The 21,837-nt window shown below is 38.7% G+C and overlaps 3 protein-coding genes and 1 long non-coding RNA gene across 4 annotated transcripts; all 4 read right to left on the bottom strand.

The window, feature by feature from the left end:
- Positions 1 to 817: 817 nt before the first annotated feature.
- Positions 818 to 5,731, bottom strand: LOC148910145 (uncharacterized). The gene is made up of 5 exons (XM_089033258.1): positions 5,678 to 5,731; positions 5,084 to 5,178; positions 3,026 to 3,474; positions 2,236 to 2,376; positions 818 to 1,626 (listed from the first exon to the last, which is right to left on the bottom strand). The coding sequence occupies exons 2-5, from the start codon at positions 5,172 to 5,174 to the stop codon at positions 1,495 to 1,497; spliced, it is 813 nt and encodes a 270-aa protein (XP_088889384.1). The 5' UTR covers positions 5,175 to 5,178; positions 5,678 to 5,731; the 3' UTR covers positions 818 to 1,494.
- Positions 5,732 to 7,021: 1,290 nt separating this feature from the next.
- On the bottom strand, positions 7,022 to 21,629 carry LOC148910143 (uncharacterized). Its single transcript, XM_089032380.1, has 6 exons — positions 20,472 to 21,629; positions 18,683 to 18,804; positions 10,401 to 10,888; positions 10,007 to 10,135; positions 9,252 to 9,333; positions 7,022 to 8,658 (listed from the first exon to the last, which is right to left on the bottom strand). Exons 2-6 carry the CDS (start codon positions 18,780 to 18,782, stop codon positions 8,645 to 8,647), a joined length of 813 nt encoding a protein of 270 aa, XP_088888506.1. The 5' UTR covers positions 18,783 to 18,804; positions 20,472 to 21,629; the 3' UTR covers positions 7,022 to 8,644.
- Positions 11,071 to 16,459, bottom strand: LOC116296940 (uncharacterized). Its single transcript, XM_089032667.1, has 2 exons — positions 11,321 to 16,459; positions 11,071 to 11,251 (listed from the first exon to the last, which is right to left on the bottom strand). Exon 1 carries the CDS (start codon positions 16,384 to 16,386, stop codon positions 11,614 to 11,616), a length of 4,773 nt encoding a protein of 1,590 aa, XP_088888793.1. The 5' UTR covers positions 16,387 to 16,459; the 3' UTR covers positions 11,071 to 11,251; positions 11,321 to 11,613.
- On the bottom strand, positions 18,024 to 18,443 carry LOC148910144 (uncharacterized). Its single transcript, XR_016120201.1, has 2 exons — positions 18,274 to 18,443; positions 18,024 to 18,204 (listed from the first exon to the last, which is right to left on the bottom strand). It is a non-coding gene; the product is annotated as an uncharacterized LOC148910144 (long non-coding RNA).
- Positions 21,630 to 21,837: the final 208 nt, after the last annotated feature.

Below are 21,837 nucleotides of genomic sequence, written 5' to 3'. Positions count from 1 at the left end.
TATGCCGGATAAATTTGAATCCGAATTTTTATTTATTCGGTTAGGCCTACCGTTCATACTAGTCCGGGCGAATCCGGAACAATTCTTCACCGAAGAAAGAATACTCTTAAATATGGTCAAGGATACCCTTAAATATGATCAAGGATACTCTTAAATATGGTCAAAGATACTCTTAAATATGGTCAAGGATACCCTTAAATATGGTCAAGGATCGGCTCTTAAATATGGTCACTTGAAAAAAAGATACTCTTAAGTATGATCAAGGATACTCTTAAACACGGTCATTTGAAAAAAAGGATACTCTTTAATATGGTCAAGGACACTCTTAAATATGGTCAAGGATAATCTTGAATATGGTCAAGGATAATCTTAAATATGGCCAAGGATAATCTTAAATATGGTCAAGTATACTCTTAAATATGGTCATGGACACTCTTAAATATGGTCAAGGATAATCTTAATTATGGTATTTATTTGAGTAGATATGAAATGGGGGTTGGATCTGCGCCAGGAGGCATTTGGAACAGGCTGGAGCAGCCTAGTGCTTTCTCCCTTTCTCCCTGCGTTCAATCTATTTTTAGCTGGTGGATTTTTAGGAGGGGGAGGGGTGGTCTGAAGGGGGCTTATGACATATATATTTTTAGCCGGCCCAATTTTTAGCAGGGCCACCTTTGAGAAGCTCTTCTGAAATATGGGCACCCTGAATGAATTTCGTTTGACTTTGAATTTAAATTTTTATATTTGTATTTTAATTAATATCACTAGCAAAGCCCCTTTGAAAAGCTCTTCTGAGATATGGGCACTCTGAATTTTTATTTTTTTTAGGTAATTTTTTTCCCTTAACGTTTCCAAATGCTTTGGAATTGGTCCTTTTTATTTTCGATTCTATTTTCCCGCCAAATTTACATAAGCGCACGCACGACCCTGAGACCATAAATCTGTCTAGAAAAATTGGATCTTAAATCTCATTGAATGTTTTTAATTATTTTTCATTTTGCTACTCAATTAAAATTTTCAACAATTTCAATTTTTCTGTCTGTAAAACAAAACTATAAAAGATTGACTTAATCATTGGATTAGTTTCTTAGTCTTCATCTTTCACTCTTTTCGACAGCCATAAGTTCATTTACTGGTTTTCTTTCAAAACGGTCTATAAATGGGAGCAGAGAGCATGTGTCTTCTAATCCACCTAGTGTTGATCAAGCTAATGGACCTCTTTACCTTGAATGTAACGTTTTCTTATTTCAGACCAATTTGTTATTTCATAGAGTATTATTTCTTTGTTTAACGGTTGTGCATGAGAAGACACCTGAATATGGATACTACTCAAACAAAGAATATTCTTCTCAAGAGAATGACACATTATGAAATGTGAGTACATTTCAAACAGTCAAACAGTCTATCCTAGGATACCCTAATTGACTACGCCTCCTCGGGTTGCCCAGCATCTTGGAATAAGAAGCAGTGAATCTTTACTCATTTTGGTGCTCTTAATTAATTAGTGACTGAGCTTTTCAAGTACCCAATCATGCTAAGTGTCTTCTGTTGGCCTAAGGACCTGGAGTTCGTGTTCTGTAGGCCTGATTGCTTGTATTTCTTGTCGTGTGGTTGATTTTCGAAGGTAAGCTTTGAGGGATTAAAAAAAGAGATGATTTAACTATAGGAGTTGTGGCTGTATAAATGGATGCATGGATGGATGGGTGGATGGGTGGATGGGTGGATGGGTGGATGGATGGATGGATGGATGGATGGATGGTTGGATGGTTGGATGGTTGGATGGTTGGATGGTTGGATGGATGGATGGAAGGGTGGATGGATGGATGAATAAATGGATGGATGGATGGATGGATGGATGGATGGATGGATGGATGGATGGATGGATGGATGGATGGATGGATGGATGGATGGATGGATGGATGGATGGATGGATGGATAGATGGATGGATGGATAGATGGATGGATGGATGGATGGAAGAGTGGATGGATGGAGGGTGGAGGTGATGGATGGATGAATAGATGGATGGATGGGTGGGTAGATGGATGAATAGATGGATGGATGGAAGGGTGTATGGATGGATGAATAGATGGATGGATGGATGGATGGATGCATGCATGGATGGATGGAAGAGTGGATGGATGGAAGAGTGGATGGATGGAGGGTGGAGGTGATGGATGGATGGATGGATGAATAGATGGATCATGGATAAATATCATCAAGCTAAACCATCGCCTTACTCTACGCTTGTAGATAAAGACAGCAACAACGATCACAACCAAGGAAGTTCCTATTCCAATTGCGACCTTATCAAATTCTGTAAGCAATGATCCTTCATGAGGTTTTGGAGCCTTGCTCCCACTGATGCTGACAAACAGTACCTAGGGAATAACATAAGAACGGTCAGTCAATCCAGGCTCTGTCTGTCCATCCATGGATTGGTCTGTCATTCAATCATTAATTTAATGTAGAATCATCATCATCATAATAATGATGATAATAATATTTTATATAGCGTCAATTCCAAAAGTGCAACAATGCTTTACAATTTTAATACATTATATACACGTGGTAATTAAATACGACATACTTCAGCCAATGCAAAAAATGAAACTACAGTAACAATAAATTTACTAAAGTATTTTAAGAGTAGTTAAGATTTTTTAAAAACAATCTTATTACTCACAAAAATAAGACAAGCAAAAACTTAATTTTTTTTAAAATTTGCTAAAGTACTTAAAGATTAATTAAAAATTGGATGAATCATAATTTTTAGTTTTTGTGATTTTGTAAACTATTTAATATGTTTGAATAATTTATGTCTAGAAAGACTTAATTCAATTTGCTCATCCATTCATTCATTCATATTCATTTATTCATTCATCCATCCCTCCATCTCTCCCACCCTCCCTCCCTCCTCCTCCCTCCCTCCTTACCTCCCTCCCTCCCTCCCACCCTTCCTCCTCCTTCTCCCTCCCTCCCTCCCTCCCTCCCTCCCCTCCCTCCCTCTATCCATCTATTCACACTTGCCTTATCAGCAAACACCGCATCTATCTTGGACATCTTCTTATTAACCACATAATCATGCAGAATCCTATAAGCTTTGGTTGTCATATCTTCATCAACGACACAAAATTCACCCCTTTTTGATATGTACAGCTCAACTTCAGCTTTCTCCTCTCCGTCATAGTCCCCTACACAATATCTATCGACGTTCAAGTAACAAATTCTTGCAGCAGAGATAATGTGGATTATTTTGTCTTTGTTTTGTTCAATGAGATGGGTCGAGAATCTCTCCCTGAATTTTTTGCTGAGCAGACAGAATTTTTTCCAAGATATATCGAAGGAGAGTGTGATGAATATGGATTGGATAGCTGTTGGTACTGAAGGCGTTGCTTTTGTTTGCAGTGCTGTAGAACGTACTGAAGGTGATGCTTGTGTTGTTGTTGTTGTTGGTGGTGGTGGTAATGATGACGTAGCTGTTAACAGTAACAGAGATTAATAAATCATTAATCAAAATAATAGACCAATAGCAATATTTGTTGAATAGGACATTTGTATGATGGCGTCATTTTACAACCACCACCATAATGCTTGGTGAATTTTTATTATCATTTAAATTTGTATTTCCTCAAGAGATTTGTAAGACAGTTAGTGCTAATTAACTGGACAAAAGAAAGTGTGCAAGGGAGTCTGGTAGTAGAGTTCAATGACAACATCATGAAAAAGTCCAATTCCTAATCTTATATATCACTCACAGGATTCCCAGAAATATAAACCTACTAAAGGTCTATCACAATAGCTCCTTTCACAGATCCCTGCGCCATTTTGAAAGGTAGCTGTGTCTTGGCGTTGAAGCAAGATGGATGGTGCGCTTGCACCTTTTTTTTAACACCTTGAACAATTATTCACACGTCTTTATGATTGCAAGCTCACCATCCGCCTCGCTTTGATGCAAAGGTAAGGCTACCTTTTAACATGGCGCAGGGAACTGTGCGCCTGAGCTCCAATTGGCTAAGCTACTTAAGTGGTCTATAAGTGATAGGTAGACCACTAGTCATGAAAAGTGCTGGTTTTGAAAACAAAAACAATGCAAAAATATATATTTCAAATTCCAAAATTGTTTATATTCATTTATTTGACATATCAGTAGGTTTGCACTCATATCAGGATCCACTAGAATCCCAAGTGGCCTTGTACACTTATTATTGTTTTCTTTGGCTTTAACTGGTTTATTTGTTGTTGTTTTTCTTTATAAAGATACCTCTACCACTAATATTAATAATGCTAACATGTTGTTTAGCATTTGATAAAGAAAAGTTTGACTAATTTGACAAATAAAAGTAGCCATTTGTAGGATCTGTGCTGAACCTGAAATTTCTCACAAAGTATTTCAGTATTTTGATGAGTATCTTTAAATCTCTTGAAGAATTTAAAAATACAGTATCGTTAAAAGGTATGGAATAGAAAAACCTTATATCTCACTTGCATTGTGGCATACTAGTGGATCCTCCTTTGGCTTGTACTAAAACGATTTATTATTACCCCTCTTGCCCTCATGGTCTACAAGTGAACAGCTCATTCGGTCTTCAGACGTCTCAGGGGCTATTGACTTTTACCCAAAACCAACTAGCTTGGATGAGCTAGTTATTAGGCTATTCTAGCGTTTTCAATCACATGAGAAGGCAGCCATAAACAATAGAAACTTTCTGCACAGTATTTGCATAAAAGTAGAGTTCAATTCCTGGAGGATAAAAAATGTATTGTTTTGGTACCCCATAATGGCCGCTGTGACGTCGCGTGAAAACGCTCTATAAGTTATATCCCACTAAACTTGCAAGCTTTGAAAACTAAAATAAAACATTAAATTTACTGTAACTTTATTTCAAAATTGTTTGCATCTATATATTGGACCGACAAGTTGGATTTGACTAAAATAATTAAGTAGTCTTCTCGTCTTCATGGCCTAAGAGTCAATAGCCCAATTACTAAGTAGACCACAAGTGCTGTGGGTCTTATCGTTAAATATAGGATCCTTCTTGGGGTCTTTAACAAAAGAGCAAGAATTTGTTTTTTTCTAATACTTACTGGTATTATGCTGTGCACATGCAACAGGATACAAAATAAAGTGAAATAAGGACACTGATATCCAGTAGAACAATGTCTTGCCAGCCATCATTGAACTTGCAGACAATATGTCAATAAAACACAGGATTTATTTTAAAGCCATGCATAAATTTATTATTTAGATGAATATTAATTAATAAGGTCGATCATTTTATATGAGTAAGCTTAAAATATCTTATATTTTAAGATAATAATGCATATCTAATAAACTACATTTAAGCCAGGAAAAAATTTGCGGTTTCTAATATGATTTCCGGTGTTTATATTGAGTTTATATATTGTAGATATGAATATTCATTTGAATACAAGAATATTTAGTCTTCATATAAATCCATACAAACGTCCAGAAAAATAGGTATACATCCAGCTTCTTTAACTAACAAATAACATTAATACAATCTAAAAGGTCCTTATCCTTCTATAAAGTAAATTATAAATGGTCTGTTTAAAATTTTTCAAATTTTAAAGTTTCCTCAACATTAATATCATACGTCATATATACTGAGGTCAAATCTAAACATCTCTCGTGTCTTTTGGATTAATTTATGGACTTACCACAAACCAAGGAAGACGTAGAGTAGATGAGGGACAAGAAGCTGGAAAGTTTTCCAAAGTAAGAATAAGATATATTAATTTTTCAAATATCCTAGTTTAAACACATCTGGGTTGTTTAATCTCGTCCCCGGAGCCTGCGTTCCTCCTGGCCAGCACCGAGAGTTGGTTGAGGTGGTGATGCGCGGGTCCGTAGTCGGACTCGGTCGAAATGCACTTTTTAAATTGCGCAGCGCACTGATTCTAAAAATAGCTTAAAGATTCGGACAAACAGTGCATCTTATTTCAGATTTTTTAAAACCTTAACGTAATTTAATTGTACAATTTATTTATCTATTTATTTACTTTATCCTTTGATCTTTTCTTTTTGCTTCTTATATAATTATATATAGTATTATTTTAATTGTAATTAATTAGGCCCTTTATTCTGAAAAGCCTTAAAGAGGACGAATAAAGTATGTATGTATGTGTGTGTGTGTGTGTGTGTGTGTGTGTGTGTGTGTGTGTGTGTGTGTGTGTGTATGTATGTATTCTGTTTAACCGCTACGAGGAGTATATACGAACCGATTTTATTATTTTTACTTAAAGTTACAATAATAACCCATGTAAACTAAGATCATCTGCGATCGGCTGTGAAAATTATCTGCTGAAAGTAAACTTGTAAGTTTGTTTGTCCGAATTTCGCCTTTTTCTTCGTTTTTATGACGTCACGGCTGCGCTGCGCTATTGCACATGAACCCTTCGACAATACTTTCAGTACTGATTCTACATGAAGTAAATAGTTAAATGGTAAAATATTTCTTGATTTGAGTGATGCGTCTCTAAGTTATGAAGGTTTATACTTCCAATATGCTAATAAGTGTGACGTCTATTAAGGTTTGATTAATTAAATGTACAGTACTTTTTAAAAGCATCATTATTTTACTCATGGTTTACATGAAAGCTTTTTTAAATTCGTATTTTCAAAATGGCCAGCATTTACTATTACTAGTTACAACAAAAACACTCAAATACCTTCCTGACGTCATCATCATTAAAATATTGGAAGTATAAACCTTCATAACTTAAAAAAGGCATCACTCAAGTCAAGAAATATTTTACCAATCAACTATTTACTTTATGCAGAACCAGTACTGAAAGTATTATCAAAGGGGTTAGGTGCACTTTAACTGGTATTGAAAGAAAGAAAGAAAGAAAGTAAGAAAGAAAGAAAGAAAGAAAGAAAGAAAGAAAGAAAGAAAGAAAGAAAGAAAGAAAGAAAGAAACAATCAAATAAACAAACAAAAAAAAAAACAATCAAAAAACAAAAACAAAAACAAAAAGCAAAAAAACAGAGAAAAATACAAATTGTTTGGTACAAATTTTCTCCATATATTTTTTATGGTCATGGAACCTTTATTTAAACAAGGTGGCCCATTCAGCTAAAAGCTGGTGTCCAGAGGGGCCCTAATGAATTATAGAGTAAATCTTATCTGCTACAAATGAAACACTTACAGTCAAAACCAGCTCATGCGTTTTAGTTCTTCACAGATTCGTACAAAGCTAAAATAACTCAACAATTGTAGCTGACCGGTTTTTTTAGGCCCCATCCACACGTATCCGGAAATTTTTGTATCCGCAAACTTTTTTTATCGGATACGAAAATGTTTGCGTCCACACGCAGCGTATTCGAATCGTTTTCACGGTCCACACGTGTCCGGAAATTTCTTGGTCCGCCCTGATGCACGCTAGTGTCTAGTCCCTTTGACGGATAGTTTTTCTTATTGAGCATGCGCAAAATCGTGTTTACGTCATCGTATTCGAAAATTTGCGGATACGACCGTCAACACGTATCTGTATTTGGAGCGTATTCGAAAATTTCCACTCTGGAGACCGTTTTCGAAAATTTCCGGATACGGATACAAAAATTTCCGGACACGTGTGGACGCAACCCGTATCCGCAAAAAAAAAATTTGCGGATACACAAATTTCCGGATACGTGTGGACGGGGCCTTAGTTGTTTGGTGTGCAGTTTTAATTCGGCCAAAAAATTTCCTTTTACAAATGAACATTTTGATGTTTTGAGGCAAAGACCGGGATTGAAATTTACAACGTTCGTTTCATCAGTTAATGCACGGCACTTCAAAGCAGGATAAAAATCAAATTTCCAATAATGAATAAATCTTTGAACCTTGATAGGAAGGCAAGAGCTGGTTTGACTGTAATATGGTAAAGTCAAACACACAAAAAAATTTCTGAAATGTTTATACCAAGTCAGAAGATTTAAGAAAAACTGTATTTTCACTGAATTTCACTTCAAATTTACTTTATACAGCATAAACTATCGCACACAAGTAATATGCCAGTGATTCGGCTTCTGTTTGGGAACCAAACTCTCCCTGGACTTGAAATCACACGTGAGTAGACCGCTCTTAAGAAATACAGTATAAGACGACTACATACCAATTCAAACTGAAAGTTATGGTTTTGGATCACGTGTCATTCCCTAAAGCATTATTCTTTTTGTTTAACAGTTGCGCATGATAAGACAAACTCGTCTTCTGAAATGGGAAAAAATTACACACAAGCGGAAAAAGGTCTCCAAAGCTCAATTCTTAATAGTTAGATTTTTTTAGAAATCTATTGAGCAATGCCTTGACATGGCTTGTTTTTATTTTATGTAAAATTTTTCTAATGCTTGTACTAAGATATTTCCCCCTAAAAACCTAATCTCTTAAACAGAGCCCTTCCTTACTGCGCATGCTTGACGAAATTATATTGTCGAGCATGCGCAGTAAGAAATAAACACTCTGGATACGAGATCGTATATTATTGGACAATCTGACGCATGCGCAAACGATTTTCATTGTTGAGATATATATGTCTACCTACTCTATTAAAATGTCTAGTTTGAGTTTTTCCCCCCTATGATTCTATCACGGAAGCTAACGAAGTTTTGGCCGTTTTTGACAGGTATTTAGTGTTGGCGCCCTAGATCGCGTCACCTGTAGGAGAGAGATAAATGTGTGAGTTAAATGAAACCATACGTTTTTATTATAAAGCATTTTTAAAGAGATAACTAGAGTAGAGGCGGCAACAAACTCAGGAAATGAAAAGTAAACATTTAAGGGGGAAGAAGAAGAAGAAAAAAAAGGAAAAATGAACGAAAACGAAAAAAGAGATTTGTTTCCTGCATTGGAAAACACTCTCTGACCATAATCGATAATGGTGATGATGGTCGATGATGGTGTAGATCGTAGTGATTGATAATGATAACGATAGTGATGGTGATAGGATTTTGGTGTTGTTGATGTGATGATGGTAATTGCGCATTGATGATTGATGATTGATGATCGATGATCGATCGATGATCGATGATTCGATGATGGATGATGGATGATGGATGATGGATGATGGGATGGATGATGGATGATGGATGATGGATGATGGATGATGGATGATGGATGATGGATGATGGATGATGGATGATGGATGATGGATGATGGATGATGGATGATGGATGATGATAAGATGATAAGATGATGTAATGATGACATGTTTATATGGAGATGCATTGATTATCTTTCTGAAATCAAACCTTGGTTCTTTAGCTCATTTTCTTCCTTAGCATCAGGGTTTACTGTTGATACGGTTACTTTCCTTGATTTCTTACCAACACGCTTCAAATCAAAAAACAATAAGAAAAGAGTTTAGATATTAGAAAAAACACACACACACATAGAAAAGTAGAAATTGAAGTAGTTTGTCACTGTCACTAGATTATAATCTCCGGGTTCTCCACTTTTTCGGCGGTAAAAAAACGTGTTTGAACCCTGTTTTGGAGTGATATATGGTTCTGTGGTAGGGTGCAATTTCCCGTGAAAAGATCACTCGTAACATCGAAAAACAAAAACTAGTTTCAGCTAAGTTTTGCCTCGTAACAAAGCCTCAGTTTTACGCGAAAACATTCATTCCAAATATTATAAAATGAAAACGTTGACTTTAAACTTGCTGTATCTTATATCTAAAATGCCAGAGTATAGTTACAGCACATTCTTTTTAAATTACACAAGTTCTTTTTCAGATAACTACTTCGAGGACGTGTCGGTCATATTAAATCGCAAGGCATTATGGGGACGCCTCGGGGGCAAAAAAACGAAGATGCTGAACGAACGACATTTTTTTATTCATCTCTAGTCAATTTAAGTTTTTGCTACTTTTTTTGTGAACTGTTAATGTCAATCGACGCCATTACCAGGCTTTGTATATATATTTGCACCTCTAGACGATTTCACAATACATTGTTATTCAAAACGGCCGCCCCGTCGTTTAAATAGTCTATTATGAACTCACCTTGTACACAAGCACTGCCAAGACTACTATCAGAATAACTCCCAGTATAGCTCCAACAGCGATACCGATTGTGGCTTCCGTGGACAATCCGCTTGGAGTTGGAGTGGTATTAGGCCATGTGGTTGTGGTCTTAAGATAGAAAGAAAAATATGTCTAAGGGTTTTAATAAACTTGCATATATAAAGATAACTTGCTATAAAGACGAGCAGAGCAGAGCAGAGCAGAGCAGAGCAGAGCAGAGCAGAGCAGAGCAGAGCAGAGCAGAGCAGAGCAGAGCAGAGCAGAGCAGAGCAGAGCAGAGCAGAGCAGAGCAGAGCAGAGCAGAGCAGAGCAGAGCAGAGCAGAGCAGAGCAGAGAGCGAAACGAGCATATGAGATCAAAGTTACATATATACTTTGTTTTCGGTTGTTGATCCGTTGACTGCTGTTGTTGCTGTTGAAATAATACATGTTGTTACTGCTGTTGTTCCTACTGTTGTTGTTGCTGTTATTGTTGCTGCTCCTGTTGTTGCTACTGTTGTTGATGCTACTGTTGTTGGTGCTGTTGTTGTTGCTGCTATTGTTGCTGCTCCTGTTGTTGGTGGTGTTGTTGGTGCTGCTGTTGTTGGTGCTGCTGTTGTTGGTGCTGCTGTTGTTGCTACTGTTGTTGATGCTGCTACTGTTGTTGCTGCTCCTTTTGCTCCTATTGTTGTTGTTGCTGCTCCTGTTGCTGTTCCTGTTGCTGCTGCTGTTGATGCTGCTGTTGTTGTTGTTGCTGTTGTTGGTGCTCCTGTTGTTGCTGCTATTGTTGCTGCTCCTGTTGTTGCTGCTGTTGTTGTTGCTGCTATTGGTGATGGTGCTGTTGTTATTGATCCTGTTGTTAACGATGGTGCTAATGTTGTTACTGGTGATGTAAATGATGTTAAGACGTTATTTGAAGTAGTAGCTGATGATTAATAATAATAATAATAATAATAATGATGATGATGATGATATTAATTATATATATATATATATATATATATATATATAGATCGATATATTTATGTAGAAAATATTCTTGCCTTTCATCGATATTAACTATGCTTTCATCAATCTATATTTATTGGGTCCTTCATGAAACTCGCATTCAATACATACATCTATTTCCTAATCAGATTAAACGAAGATTCATTATCTCTCATGTCGTTATTATGCCACAAGATAGAAATTCTCGAAAGTATGCTGTGTTGATGCGTCGATGTGTCGTGTATCGATGCGCGGTTCACTATAAATACAATCAAAGAGAGTCTTAGAATCAATCTGTGTGATCTAATACAAACTATAATAGACTTACCGAATGTGTCCCTATCGAATCCAAAAGAAAAACTCAATAACAATCTCCCATATTCCTCTTAATAACTAAATTTCATAACTAAAGTTCACGTGCTGTGTTAACTATCTTAGTTCTATCGCAATAGTACCCAGTGTCTCTCGGACAACTCTTCTGGGCCTGGTGACCTGTCGCGTACATCGCCGGCACCAAATGAGCGTACCTTTAAGTATCTCATTTCAATCTAATCTTAAACTCAACGCGACAGCTTGAATTATACTCATACTGCAGTCAGACTATAATGTTCACATCAGTCATTATTGGTTGGCACAGACCACGCCTTCCAACAAACAAAGCTTGTTGATGGGACGAGTTAGAATACTTGTCTTCGTCTTCACTTTCGCTGATCTTACGTAGCCATCCTTAGCTGTATGCACTTCCAAAACACGCGCAAGGGGCCAACTTCCTCTTGGTACATTCTGATCTACTACGAGTACAATATCTCCCGCAGCTACATTTCGTCTTGGTCGGTTCCACTTTGCTCTCTCCTGTAACATTGGCAAATACTCCTTTACCCAACGTTTCCAAAATTGATCGGCTAAGTATTGCGCTTGGCGCCATCTTCGTCTTGCAAAGACATCGTCCTTTGTAAATACCCCAGGGGGTAGACATGTTTCATTGCGTAGAAGTAGTATTTGGTTAGGTGTCAAGGGGTCTTCATCCTTGGAGTCGTCGCTACAAGGAGTCAACGGTCGGCTATTAAGAATTGCTTCGACGTGGGTCATAACAGTCAATAACGTTTCGTCATCTACTATCTGTTCCTTCAGCAGCACACGTAGTACTTGTCTAACCGACCTAATAAGTCTTTCCCACACGCCACCCATATTACTCGCCGTTGGAGGATTGAAGATCCATTCGATGTCTCTTTGTCTCAGGAACTTGTGTACAGCTTGCTGGTTCCACTCTTGAATGGACTCTCTTAACTCTCTTTCTCCGCCCTTGAAATTGGAACCATTGTCGCTTCGGATTAGTAAAGGTTTGCCCCTTCGATTGATAAAACGATAGAGTGCATCGATGAAACTACAAGTTTCCAAGGTGTGAGTGATCTCAATGTGAACTGCTCTTACGGTCAAGCATGTGAACAGACAACCGTATCGTTTGACAACAGAACGTCCTCTTTTCACTTGTATAGGGCCAAAGAAATCTACTCCAACATAAGAAAACGGTGGCATGTCAGGTGTCAGTCTGTCTTGGGGCAAGTCAGCCATTATCTGTTCACAAGGGGGTGCGTTGCGTCTGCGACAATCAAAACAACGATCAAGTAGTCTTCGTACTGATACTCTTGCATTTATGATCCAGAATGCCCTTCTTATGAGTGAAAGCACATGTTCCTTGCCTGCATGGCCGTACATCTGGTGATAGTGACGGATGATTAAGTCGCAAACATGATGATTTTTAGGCAGGATTGGTGGGTGTTTGGCTCTTTCTGAAATGGGAGCATTACTCAGACGTCCTCCAACGCATAACATATCATCTCGTAGTTGTGGGTCTAACTTGTATATAGGACTAGATCTTTCAACCACTTTCCTTTTGGAATGGAGTTCGTTCTTTACTGCATTACCTTCGCTACATCCACGCAATTTAAGAACAGCCAACTCTCGCTGAAAGGATTGACGTTGTACGTGCTTGACAATCTCGCGTTCGGCTGCTTTCAGCTCTGATACGTTGATCTTATCATAGCTTAATTCTCTGGTGTTTTTGTGTCCATGACTTAAACGATAAGCGTTCACTAGAAAACATTTGTATCTCATCAACCAAGCAATAGCGATGCGTAGCCGCTGCCACGAAGAAAAACCCTTAAACATGGTATTTAGAATATCTTCTTGTGTTACTTGGACCAAATTCACTTGCTTCTCTCGTTTTATCTCTGGGTCATCGTCGGCAATCTGGGTTAAGTTAAAGGGTAACATAGGCCATAGATCTCTCTTCTGCCACAGGAATTCCGGTCCGTTTAGCCATCTAACGTCATTCTTCATTTCGTCTGCGCTTAAGCCTCTTGAGGCATCGTCAGCTGGATTACTCTTTGAATCCACGTACTTCCACTGTTGAGTACTCGAGACTTCACGGATAACTGCAATTCTGTTGGCTACAAACGTCGTGAATCTTTTCTTCTCGTTAGAAATGTAACGTAGTACTGTGGTAGAATCCGTCCAAAAGAAAGAGTCTTGAACTTGTAAGTCTAATTCCTCCCTCAGCATGCAATCGGACTTTACTGCAAGGATAGCTGCAGACAGCTCCAATCGAGGTATCGTAGTTGTTTTCACTGGTGCTAGCCGGGACTTGCCAATCAAGAAAGAAACGTGTATTTCTCCGTTGGCGTTCTCTGACCTCAAATACGAGATTGCTCCATAACCCGTTTGGGAAGCGTCGCCAAAATGATGTAACTCTCTTGACAAGATTTCACCCAGATCCGGTGGTTCTAGGCAACGTGGTATAGATACATTGGAAAGTTGAGGTAGTTCGACCAGCCATTTCTTCCATTTTATCATCTCTTCTACTGGGATTGGATCGTCCCACCCAATATCTTGTTTACATAGATCTTGCAACAGTACCTTTACGGGTAACATAACTGGAGAGACAATACCTAGTGGGTCGTAGACCGAACTCATTACTGATAGTATCCCGCGTCTTGTTAGAGGCTTTTCTTTCACTTCGATCTCTAGTCCCAAACGATCTAATTCTACCTTCCAGTGAACACCAAGTGCTCTTTCATTTGGCAGTCTTTCAAAGTTCAATTTCTTGACCGTTTTAGCTCTCTCAGACTCTGGTATCGTATCGAGAACGTCCTTACTGTTACTCATCCACTTTGTTAAACGGAAGCCGCCTTGTTTTAACAATTGGCTAAGCTCAAGTGCTAAGTGTTTAGCTTCATCTACAGTTTTGGTAGATTTCAGGTAATCATCCACGTAAAAATTCCGGTATACAGAGTTTACGACATCTTTACTAAATTTGGCACGATTGTCATCAGCCGTCTTCCTCAATGCAAAGCCTGCGCAGCTTGGAGAAGAAGTTGCTCCGAATAAGTGTACTAGCATCTGAAACTCAGAGGGTCGCTTGTCAATGGCGCCGTCTGGCCACCATAAAAATCTCAACATGTCACAATCCTTCGGGTTAACTCTCACTTGTAAGAACATAGATTCAATATCTGCTGCTAAAGCAACAGGTCCCTCTCGAAATCGAGTGAGAACTCCCACTAAATTATTTGTCATATCTGGCCCTTGGAGTAGTTGATCGTTCAAAGAAGTTCCTTTAAACTTCGCGGCGCAATCAAATACTACGCGCATCTTTTCTGGTTTTCGAGGGTTAACGACGGCATGGTGAGGTAGGTACCACACTGCTTGATCTGAGGGATTCTGGCTCTCTTCAGGTATCCTACGGGCATAACCCTTGTCAAGATGATCGTCTATGACAGCCTTGTATCTCTGATGAACTTCGGGGTCCTTTAGAAATCTTCTTTTCAACGACTCTAATCTCGATTCAGCTAACTGACGGTTGTTCAGAATACATGGTTCACCATGCTTCCAAGGAAGAGAAACTTCGTAGTGACCTCCGACTAAAACAGCACTTTCTTCCATGATAGATAAAGCTCTTCTGTCCTCTACTGACATCGACTCCTTGATGCTTAGTATCGGGTCTCCAAAGTCCGTCTTCCAAAATCTTTCTACTTGCTGCTTTAGTTCGTCATCTTGTAGCGTTATAAAACATGTATTCAGACTGTTTCTATTTGTTGCGTCGTCAACTGGACCAATGATCGTCCATCCGAGTAAAGACTTCACGGCGTAAGGTTCCTTTCGATTCCCTCGTCGTTCTTCTAGCGCCCAGAATACTTCGGGCGTGTCGTTACCGATTAGCAATGCCACTTCGCAGCTGTCAATCTCCGGCACCGTTATACCATCTAGGTGTGACCATTTGTAAAGGTCTTGTTGCGTTGGTGCCCCTTCAGTAGAAATGCATAGTCTATCAACGGACCAAACTGCTGGTATTTCAATTACTTCATCAGACTCTAGTGACATTACCTCCAAGCTAGCAATGCGTCCTCTTTTTTGGCTTTTCACTTTGTCGATCGTTGTCAAGGAAAAGGTTCGCTCTTCGCCATCAACATTCAGCTGCTCTAACAGTCGTTGTTCACATAGTGAGGTATCCGATCCTTTATCTAGGAGCGCATACGTAGTAACGGTTGTATTTCTCCCTTTACCACGTATACGAACTGGTACAATGGGTAGACAGACTTTACCTTTCCTTCCTTCACCAGTGGGTTTACTCACGCCTTTGGAATCTAAATTCACGGCGTAATTCGACTTACTTCCAGGTGGTTTTTCATTGTCCTTTTGGGCGTTGTTGGTTGGAGCGTGCAATAACGTGTGGTGCTTTCCTTCACATCCTTCGATTTTACATTGTCCTTTCTGGAAGCACTCTCTAGCTTTATGTCCTCTTTTATAGCAATTATCACACAGTCCTTTAGCACGAACAAATTTTACTCTGTCCTCATGAGTCTTCTTCTCGAATTCACAACAACTTGCAAGCACATGCGTTCCTTCACAAAGCCAACATTTCGTTGTTTGTGTCTGAGGTGGTTTGTTGTTAAGAGTGTTAAAGGCAATGCTTGGTATGTCGGAAACCTTCGGCTTTTCGGCTTGCGTAGCTAACGCGGTAGCTCTAGGCGCGCTCACCCGAGCTGGTCTGTGTCTTTGTCGCGGTTTTTCGATCTTGACTTGATCCTTAATGTCCATAATGTTGCCAAATACTGGGTCGTTTGCCGCCATAGCCCTTTCTGTAATGAACTCTGACATTTGGCCAATATTCGGTTTTCCTCCACCATTTCTGATTACTCTAGTCAAATCTAGCCATCTTGCCTTCAGATGGATGGGAAAGCGTTCGGCTATTTGTCTCAAATTATCTGCGCTATTTAAATCATCTAGATAGCCAATGGATTTAATCGTCAGTTCACAATCCTTTAATTTGTCTGCGAAGTTTAGCAGACCTTCGCGATCGGACGCTCTCAACGGAGGTCCCTTAGTAATCTGTTCCATGTATGCACTGGCTATGACGTACGGCTCTCCAAATCGCTCCTTCAGCAGCCTTCGCGCGGTTGCATAGCCAATAGATGGTTTCATAACAACACAGTTCCTTACCACTTCCCTTGCTTTGCCTGAGCAATATTGTAAAAGATAATTTAACCTTTCACCTTCATCGGTAGACTTTTGTTCAATGTTTCTTTCAAAGTTACGTACAAATCTCCAATAATGCAGGGGATTGCCGTCGAACGTAAAAAGTTCCGGCTTGGGTAACATCAGAGCGTTGGCCATCGTAGATACCATGCGTTCCTGTTGTTTGATCATCTCATTGTACACTTCATTATCTTTCGATGAATCATCTTCGACATTCGGATAGAAATCGGTGAAGCAGTGACTTTCAAGTAAATTGGTTGAATTCATAGCTAGCCATTCTTCAGCAGTTGGAGTCGAAGGCGTTCCCGCAATTGTGTGACCTTTCGTTACAGTTTCAGCCATTGGTATAGTAATATCTTGCTTGGTTTCCATTGCTGGACACATAAACGGGTTAGTTGAGAACGGATTTTTACTAACAACTCTTGTTGATTCTTTAGGTGTACTTTGTTTCGGTGGTGTGACGAAGATCAGTTCATGATCATGACTAGGTTCATTATCCTGGAATGGATATCGGTTTTGAAGATTATAAGTCCTTTGTGATTCATACGGTTCAGTGTTCCTCATATCATGCAATTCAGGTTTCTCGCGAGTGTCTTCTTTAATATGCAATTCGGTTTTTTCACGTTTTCCTTTAATATGCAATTCAGTTTTCTCGGCCGTTTCGTAATCTAAGTCGTGCAATTCAACATTTTCATCGTGCATTTCAGATTTTTCGTAAATTTGTAATTCTGTGTTTCTTCGTTCTGCTTCATGTCGTGCTTCAAGGAAAACTTGTTTTCGCTTCATTTTATTGAGCTTCATAGCTTCTTCTAATTTCATCTTTAATTCTACTTCGTCAATTTGATCTTGTAACACCTGTGTTTCTTCGAGTTGTTTTAGTTTAAGGAGGGCTACTGCATGTCTAGCTTCGGCTTTAATCTTTAATTTTGAGGTTGTGCTCAATCTACTTCCACCACTTCTCTTCGAACTAGTATCCGATCCACTTTGGCTTGCAGAATCAGCAGGCCTCATAAGAAATGGAGTAGGCTCAGGAGCTGACCAATTCCTCTCTCTCATATTAGAAATCCAGGAATCAATTTGCTCTTCGACATCGCACTTAACTAGACACTGGTCTCGATAAATCTTAACAGCTTCATCTCGGGATTTTTCTTCTCTCAAAAACTCAAGATATTCGGTATGACATTCCACAAAGATATCAAATGTCGTTGAGATCTTATCTTTAATCCTCAAAACAAGTTCAATGTCAACATAGTTCTCAGAACGTTCGATAATGTCTCTAACTTCATTGTAATATTTAGTAAGTCTTCCAATATATCCAGATTTCGATCTTTTTAACTCTAGAGCCCTTTCTCCTCTCGCGCCTTCCGTACTCGCAAGTGCGCTGGGCTTCCTGTGTCGTGCCACATTGTCTCCACTGTCTGCCATAATGTCTCGTTGCTTAGGCGAATTCGTGAACTAATGTAGAAAATATTCTTGCCTTTCATCGATATTAACTATGCTTTCATCAATCTATATTTATTGGGTCCTTCATGAAACTCGCATTCAATACATACATCTATTTCCTAATCAGATTAAACGAAGATTCATTATCTCTCATGTCGTTATTATGCCACAAGATAGAAATTCTCGAAAGTATGCTGTGTTGATGCGTCGATGTGTCGTGTATCGATGCGCGGTTCACTATAAATACAATCAAAGAGAGTCTTAGAATCAATCTGTGTGATCTAATACAAACTATAATAGACTTACCGAATGTGTCCCTATCGAATCCAAAAGAAAAACTCAATAACAATCTCCCATATTCCTCTTAATAACTAAATTTCATAACTAAAGTTCACGTGCTGTGTTAACTATCTTAGTTCTATCGCAATAGTACCCAGTGTCTCTCGGACAACTCTTCTGGGCCTGGTGACCTGTCGCGTACAATTTATAGCTATTTCTTAATTAGCGTTTTGCATTTTCGGTTTTCGTTTATTTTTTACTTTTTCAATTTCTGAATAATTTTAAGTGCACTTTATTTCTAGGCGTTTTTGGCGGAGCTCTCCAATTTGTCTACTACTCAATATTCTTTACACACAGCTCTCAAGAGAGGAACCAATTTTCGCTCGTATATAGAATATAGCTATTTTTTGACACTAGTATTAAACAGATTACGTACGCGAATTACTGACGCTGGATTGTGACAACATGTTTTCGGTATTAAGGAAGAGCAGGAGTGCCAAAATTTGAAAGCAGTGCATCAGTGGATTGGTTGCCATTGCGATATTCTTCTTCAAAACACTTTTAAAAAAATTAAAAATAAAAGGATGTTAATTGAAATATAGAGGGCAGTATGGACCTCGAGGTCAAATGGAGTTAGTTTTGGACCCTTTGCCAACAATAAGCATTTGACAAGACAAGGCGGTTGAGCGATTCTTATATGATTGGGAAGCGTTATAACAACAATAGGAAGCCATTTCAATGTTACGGCATGTATGTCGTATACTGTCATTACAGTACGCCTTTCCCACTCATACGATAACAATTCTCATAGGAAACCATTTCAGTGTTACGGCAGGTATTATCTTGTACAACAATAACCATTCTTAAGCTTATGGGAAGCTATTTCAATGTTGCGGCATATAATCGCACCGTGTACAACAATAACCATTCTTATGGGAAGCCATTTCAATGTTATAGCATGTTATACCGCTCACGCGCCGTACAGTATGTCACTACCGTACTCTTCCCACTCATACGATAACAATTCTTATGGGAAGCCATTTCAATGTAACAGCACCGTACGCTGTTACACTGGACAATTCACAACGACAATTTTTCGCGATGTAAATCATCAGCTTAATAGACGAACTGATCTAAAACTCCCCACGATTCGAACACGAGTGAACACGAGTGAACACGAGTGAACACGAGTGAACACGAGTGAACACGAGTGAACACGAGTGAACACGAGTGAACACGAGTGAACACGAGTGAACACGAGTGAACACGAGTCGAAAAAAGGTTTTAAAAAAATCAGAAAAAGTAAGCAAATATAAATAAATTAACCAAGAACGAACGAACGAAGGGAATAAATTAATGAACGAATAAGTGAATGAATGAATGAATGCACACTTGGTATCTTTTTTCGACTCGTGTTCATCGTGTTCGACTGGTGTTCTGTCGTGTTCGACTCGTGTTCGGGTCGTGTTTGCTCGTGTTCACTCGTGTTTGCTCGTGTTCACTCGTGTTTGCTCGTGTTCACTCGTGTTTGCTCGTGTTCACTCGTGTTGTACTCGTGTGGAGTTTTAGACTCGATCCTAAATAGACACACTTTTGACATAGAATGCGTTTTTTTTGTTCAGCTTTTCATGGCCTCTGCCATTTTATTGGTGCTAAATCCGAGTTCGAATTAAGAGTAAGTGAAGTAAAAACGTGCCAAGAAAGCAAAGAAACACGCAATGAGAAAAGAAGAGTCGAAAGGTCATCACTAAGCTAAAATTATGTTACTGATTTGCCAAAACAAAGTCAAAACAAATGCGTTGGCATAGCAACTAGGTTCGTTCGTTTACACACGTTCGTGCCACCGTCGTTAAAACATTATTACTTGACTTACTTGCGTTTATGTGTTTATCGAATTAGTTTTTATGTTAGGCGGTTTATGAATTTACATGCGATAAATGAACACTAGCTATTGTACTTTCTTCCTTGAACTGCTTGCCCGAAACTACGAAACTATAAGTTTTTTCGTGCCTTTCGTGATTAACATGGCGACACAAATACGGAAGTAGAAAACTTTAAATGATTCTATCAAAATTCAGGCATGAAAGAAGTTTAATTGGCAGTAAAAGAAACGAGTCAATAAAATAATTGATACCGACGCAACTAGCTTACAATTCACACGTTGGTGTTTTCTTCTGGCGCAGAAGCGAGGAGCAATTGTTTGTGTAGTCATTGTGGGGAATTACCTTTTCTTGTAGAGTAAAAGACAACTGGTTTGAGCGAAGAAGTCTTAGAGAGTTCCTTGTACAATATAGAATATAAATAGCTGAGATTTTTACTCAAGAAAACGTACGACTGCTCGACTTAAAAGCAGATCGTTGAGAACTTTGAAGACCTCAAGCGAACAGCGTCTGTGTATCAGGTTTCAACCTACTGATAATGTCAGTGTCAACATTGATGACGCCAATGGCAATTGTTTGTCAAAGAAATAGAAAATCGAGGTCTCTTCAATGGTCTGTCGTCTTATCGAACATGGAATGGCGTCAGCATATGATCCAAACTCAAGCCTAGAATCAGGGCCGTAACCAGAACTTTTACAGGGAGGGTGCACATCGAATAAAATCGGACCATTGATCGATTTTAGCAGCAGTAAGGGGGACTCGCGATTGATGCCGTATATTTGCGGGTTTTACCCGGGAAATTACGAACGCGGGTACAGCAGATTTACGGAAATTCCGCGGTGTGTCCCTTACTGCTGCTCTGTTGGGTACTGCAAACGAAGTATAGGGTATTCTGTTGGATATACGATGCATGAATGTAAAGAGTTCGTAAACAACTTCTGCATAGTTTGCTTAGCACCTAAAATTAACATACCCAAGCCCAAGGGTTTCTGGTGTTGTGGTAAGAAAATGCAAATAGAAGACGACACGTCAGCACAATGTTACGAGTGTGGTAAGAATATTCGTAATGCTGTACCAAATGCCACCAGAGAGCAATATTATGCTAATGGAGGTCGTAAGAAGACCCCATACAAAAGAATAAAATACTTCAGAGACTGGATGAGTCACATACAAGGTCATCAGCCAGTATATTTAGATAACGAAGTAATGGAAAGAATTATAGGCCACTTAGAAGAGCCAACGCCACAAAGCCTGCGGAAAACGCTAGAAAAATTAAAGCTAGGGAAGTATTACAAAGCTATTCCCTATCTTTTGTCTGAAATTACCGGTAAGTCTATTCCTGAGGTTTCTGATATGAGCAGAGCCGAGTGGATGTTTTGTCAGCTGAATAAGGATATTCCTTATTACCCTGACGTAATCTACGAAATATTTCACGAAATCGACCCCAACCACCCTCTGTTAGGATGGATTCCGAGGCGACAATAACATATTACGTGTATTTATATTACGCGTAATAATTTGCCAAATAAGGTTATGCAAATAATTCATATTACGCGTAATAATTCGCTAAATGATTCGTATTACGCGTAATAATTCACTGAAATTATATTACGCGTAATAATTCACTGAATTTATATTACGCGTAATTTCTAGACTGACGTTCGATATGTAAATGAAATCCTGTCTCGCTTTTTTCAAAGCAGATGCTTAC

The sequence above is a fragment of the Actinia tenebrosa genome, unplaced genomic scaffold (assembly GCF_029948245.1).
Source record: "Actinia tenebrosa isolate PJP-AT-01 unplaced genomic scaffold, QUT_ActTen_1.0 PGA_scaffold1__47_contigs__length_23844297, whole genome shotgun sequence".
NCBI lineage: Eukaryota > Metazoa > Cnidaria > Anthozoa > Actiniaria > Actiniidae > Actinia > Actinia tenebrosa.
This window is presented reverse-complemented; position numbering and strand designations above follow the sequence as displayed.

Excerpts from the sequence above, each read along its gene's own strand:
- LOC148910145 (XM_089033258.1), bottom strand. The coding sequence starts at position 5,174 with ATGATGGCTGGCAAGACATTGTTCTACTGGATATCAGTGTCCTTATTT. Across the intron at positions 3,475-5,083 it reads ATGTGCACAGCATAATACCA|CTACGTCATCATTACCACCA; the intron begins GTAAGTATTAGA and ends TACTGTTAACAG. Across the intron at positions 2,377-3,025 it reads ATGCGGTGTTTGCTGATAAG|GTACTGTTTGTCAGCATCAG; the intron begins GCAAGTGTGAAT and ends GTTATTCCCTAG.
- LOC116296940 (XM_089032667.1), bottom strand. The coding sequence starts at position 16,386 with ATGGAACAGATTACTAAGGGACCTCCGTTGAGAGCGTCCGATCGCGAA.
- LOC148910143 (XM_089032380.1), bottom strand. The coding sequence starts at position 18,782 with ATGGCAACCAATCCACTGATGCACTGCTTTCAAATTTTGGCACTCCTG. Across the intron at positions 10,889-18,682 it reads ATCCAGCGTCAGTAATTCGC|TAACAACATTAGCACCATCG; the intron begins GTACGTAATCTG and ends TTACATCACCAG. Across the intron at positions 9,334-10,006 it reads TGGCAGTGCTTGTGTACAAG|CGTGTTGGTAAGAAATCAAG; the intron begins GTGAGTTCATAA and ends TTTGATTTGAAG.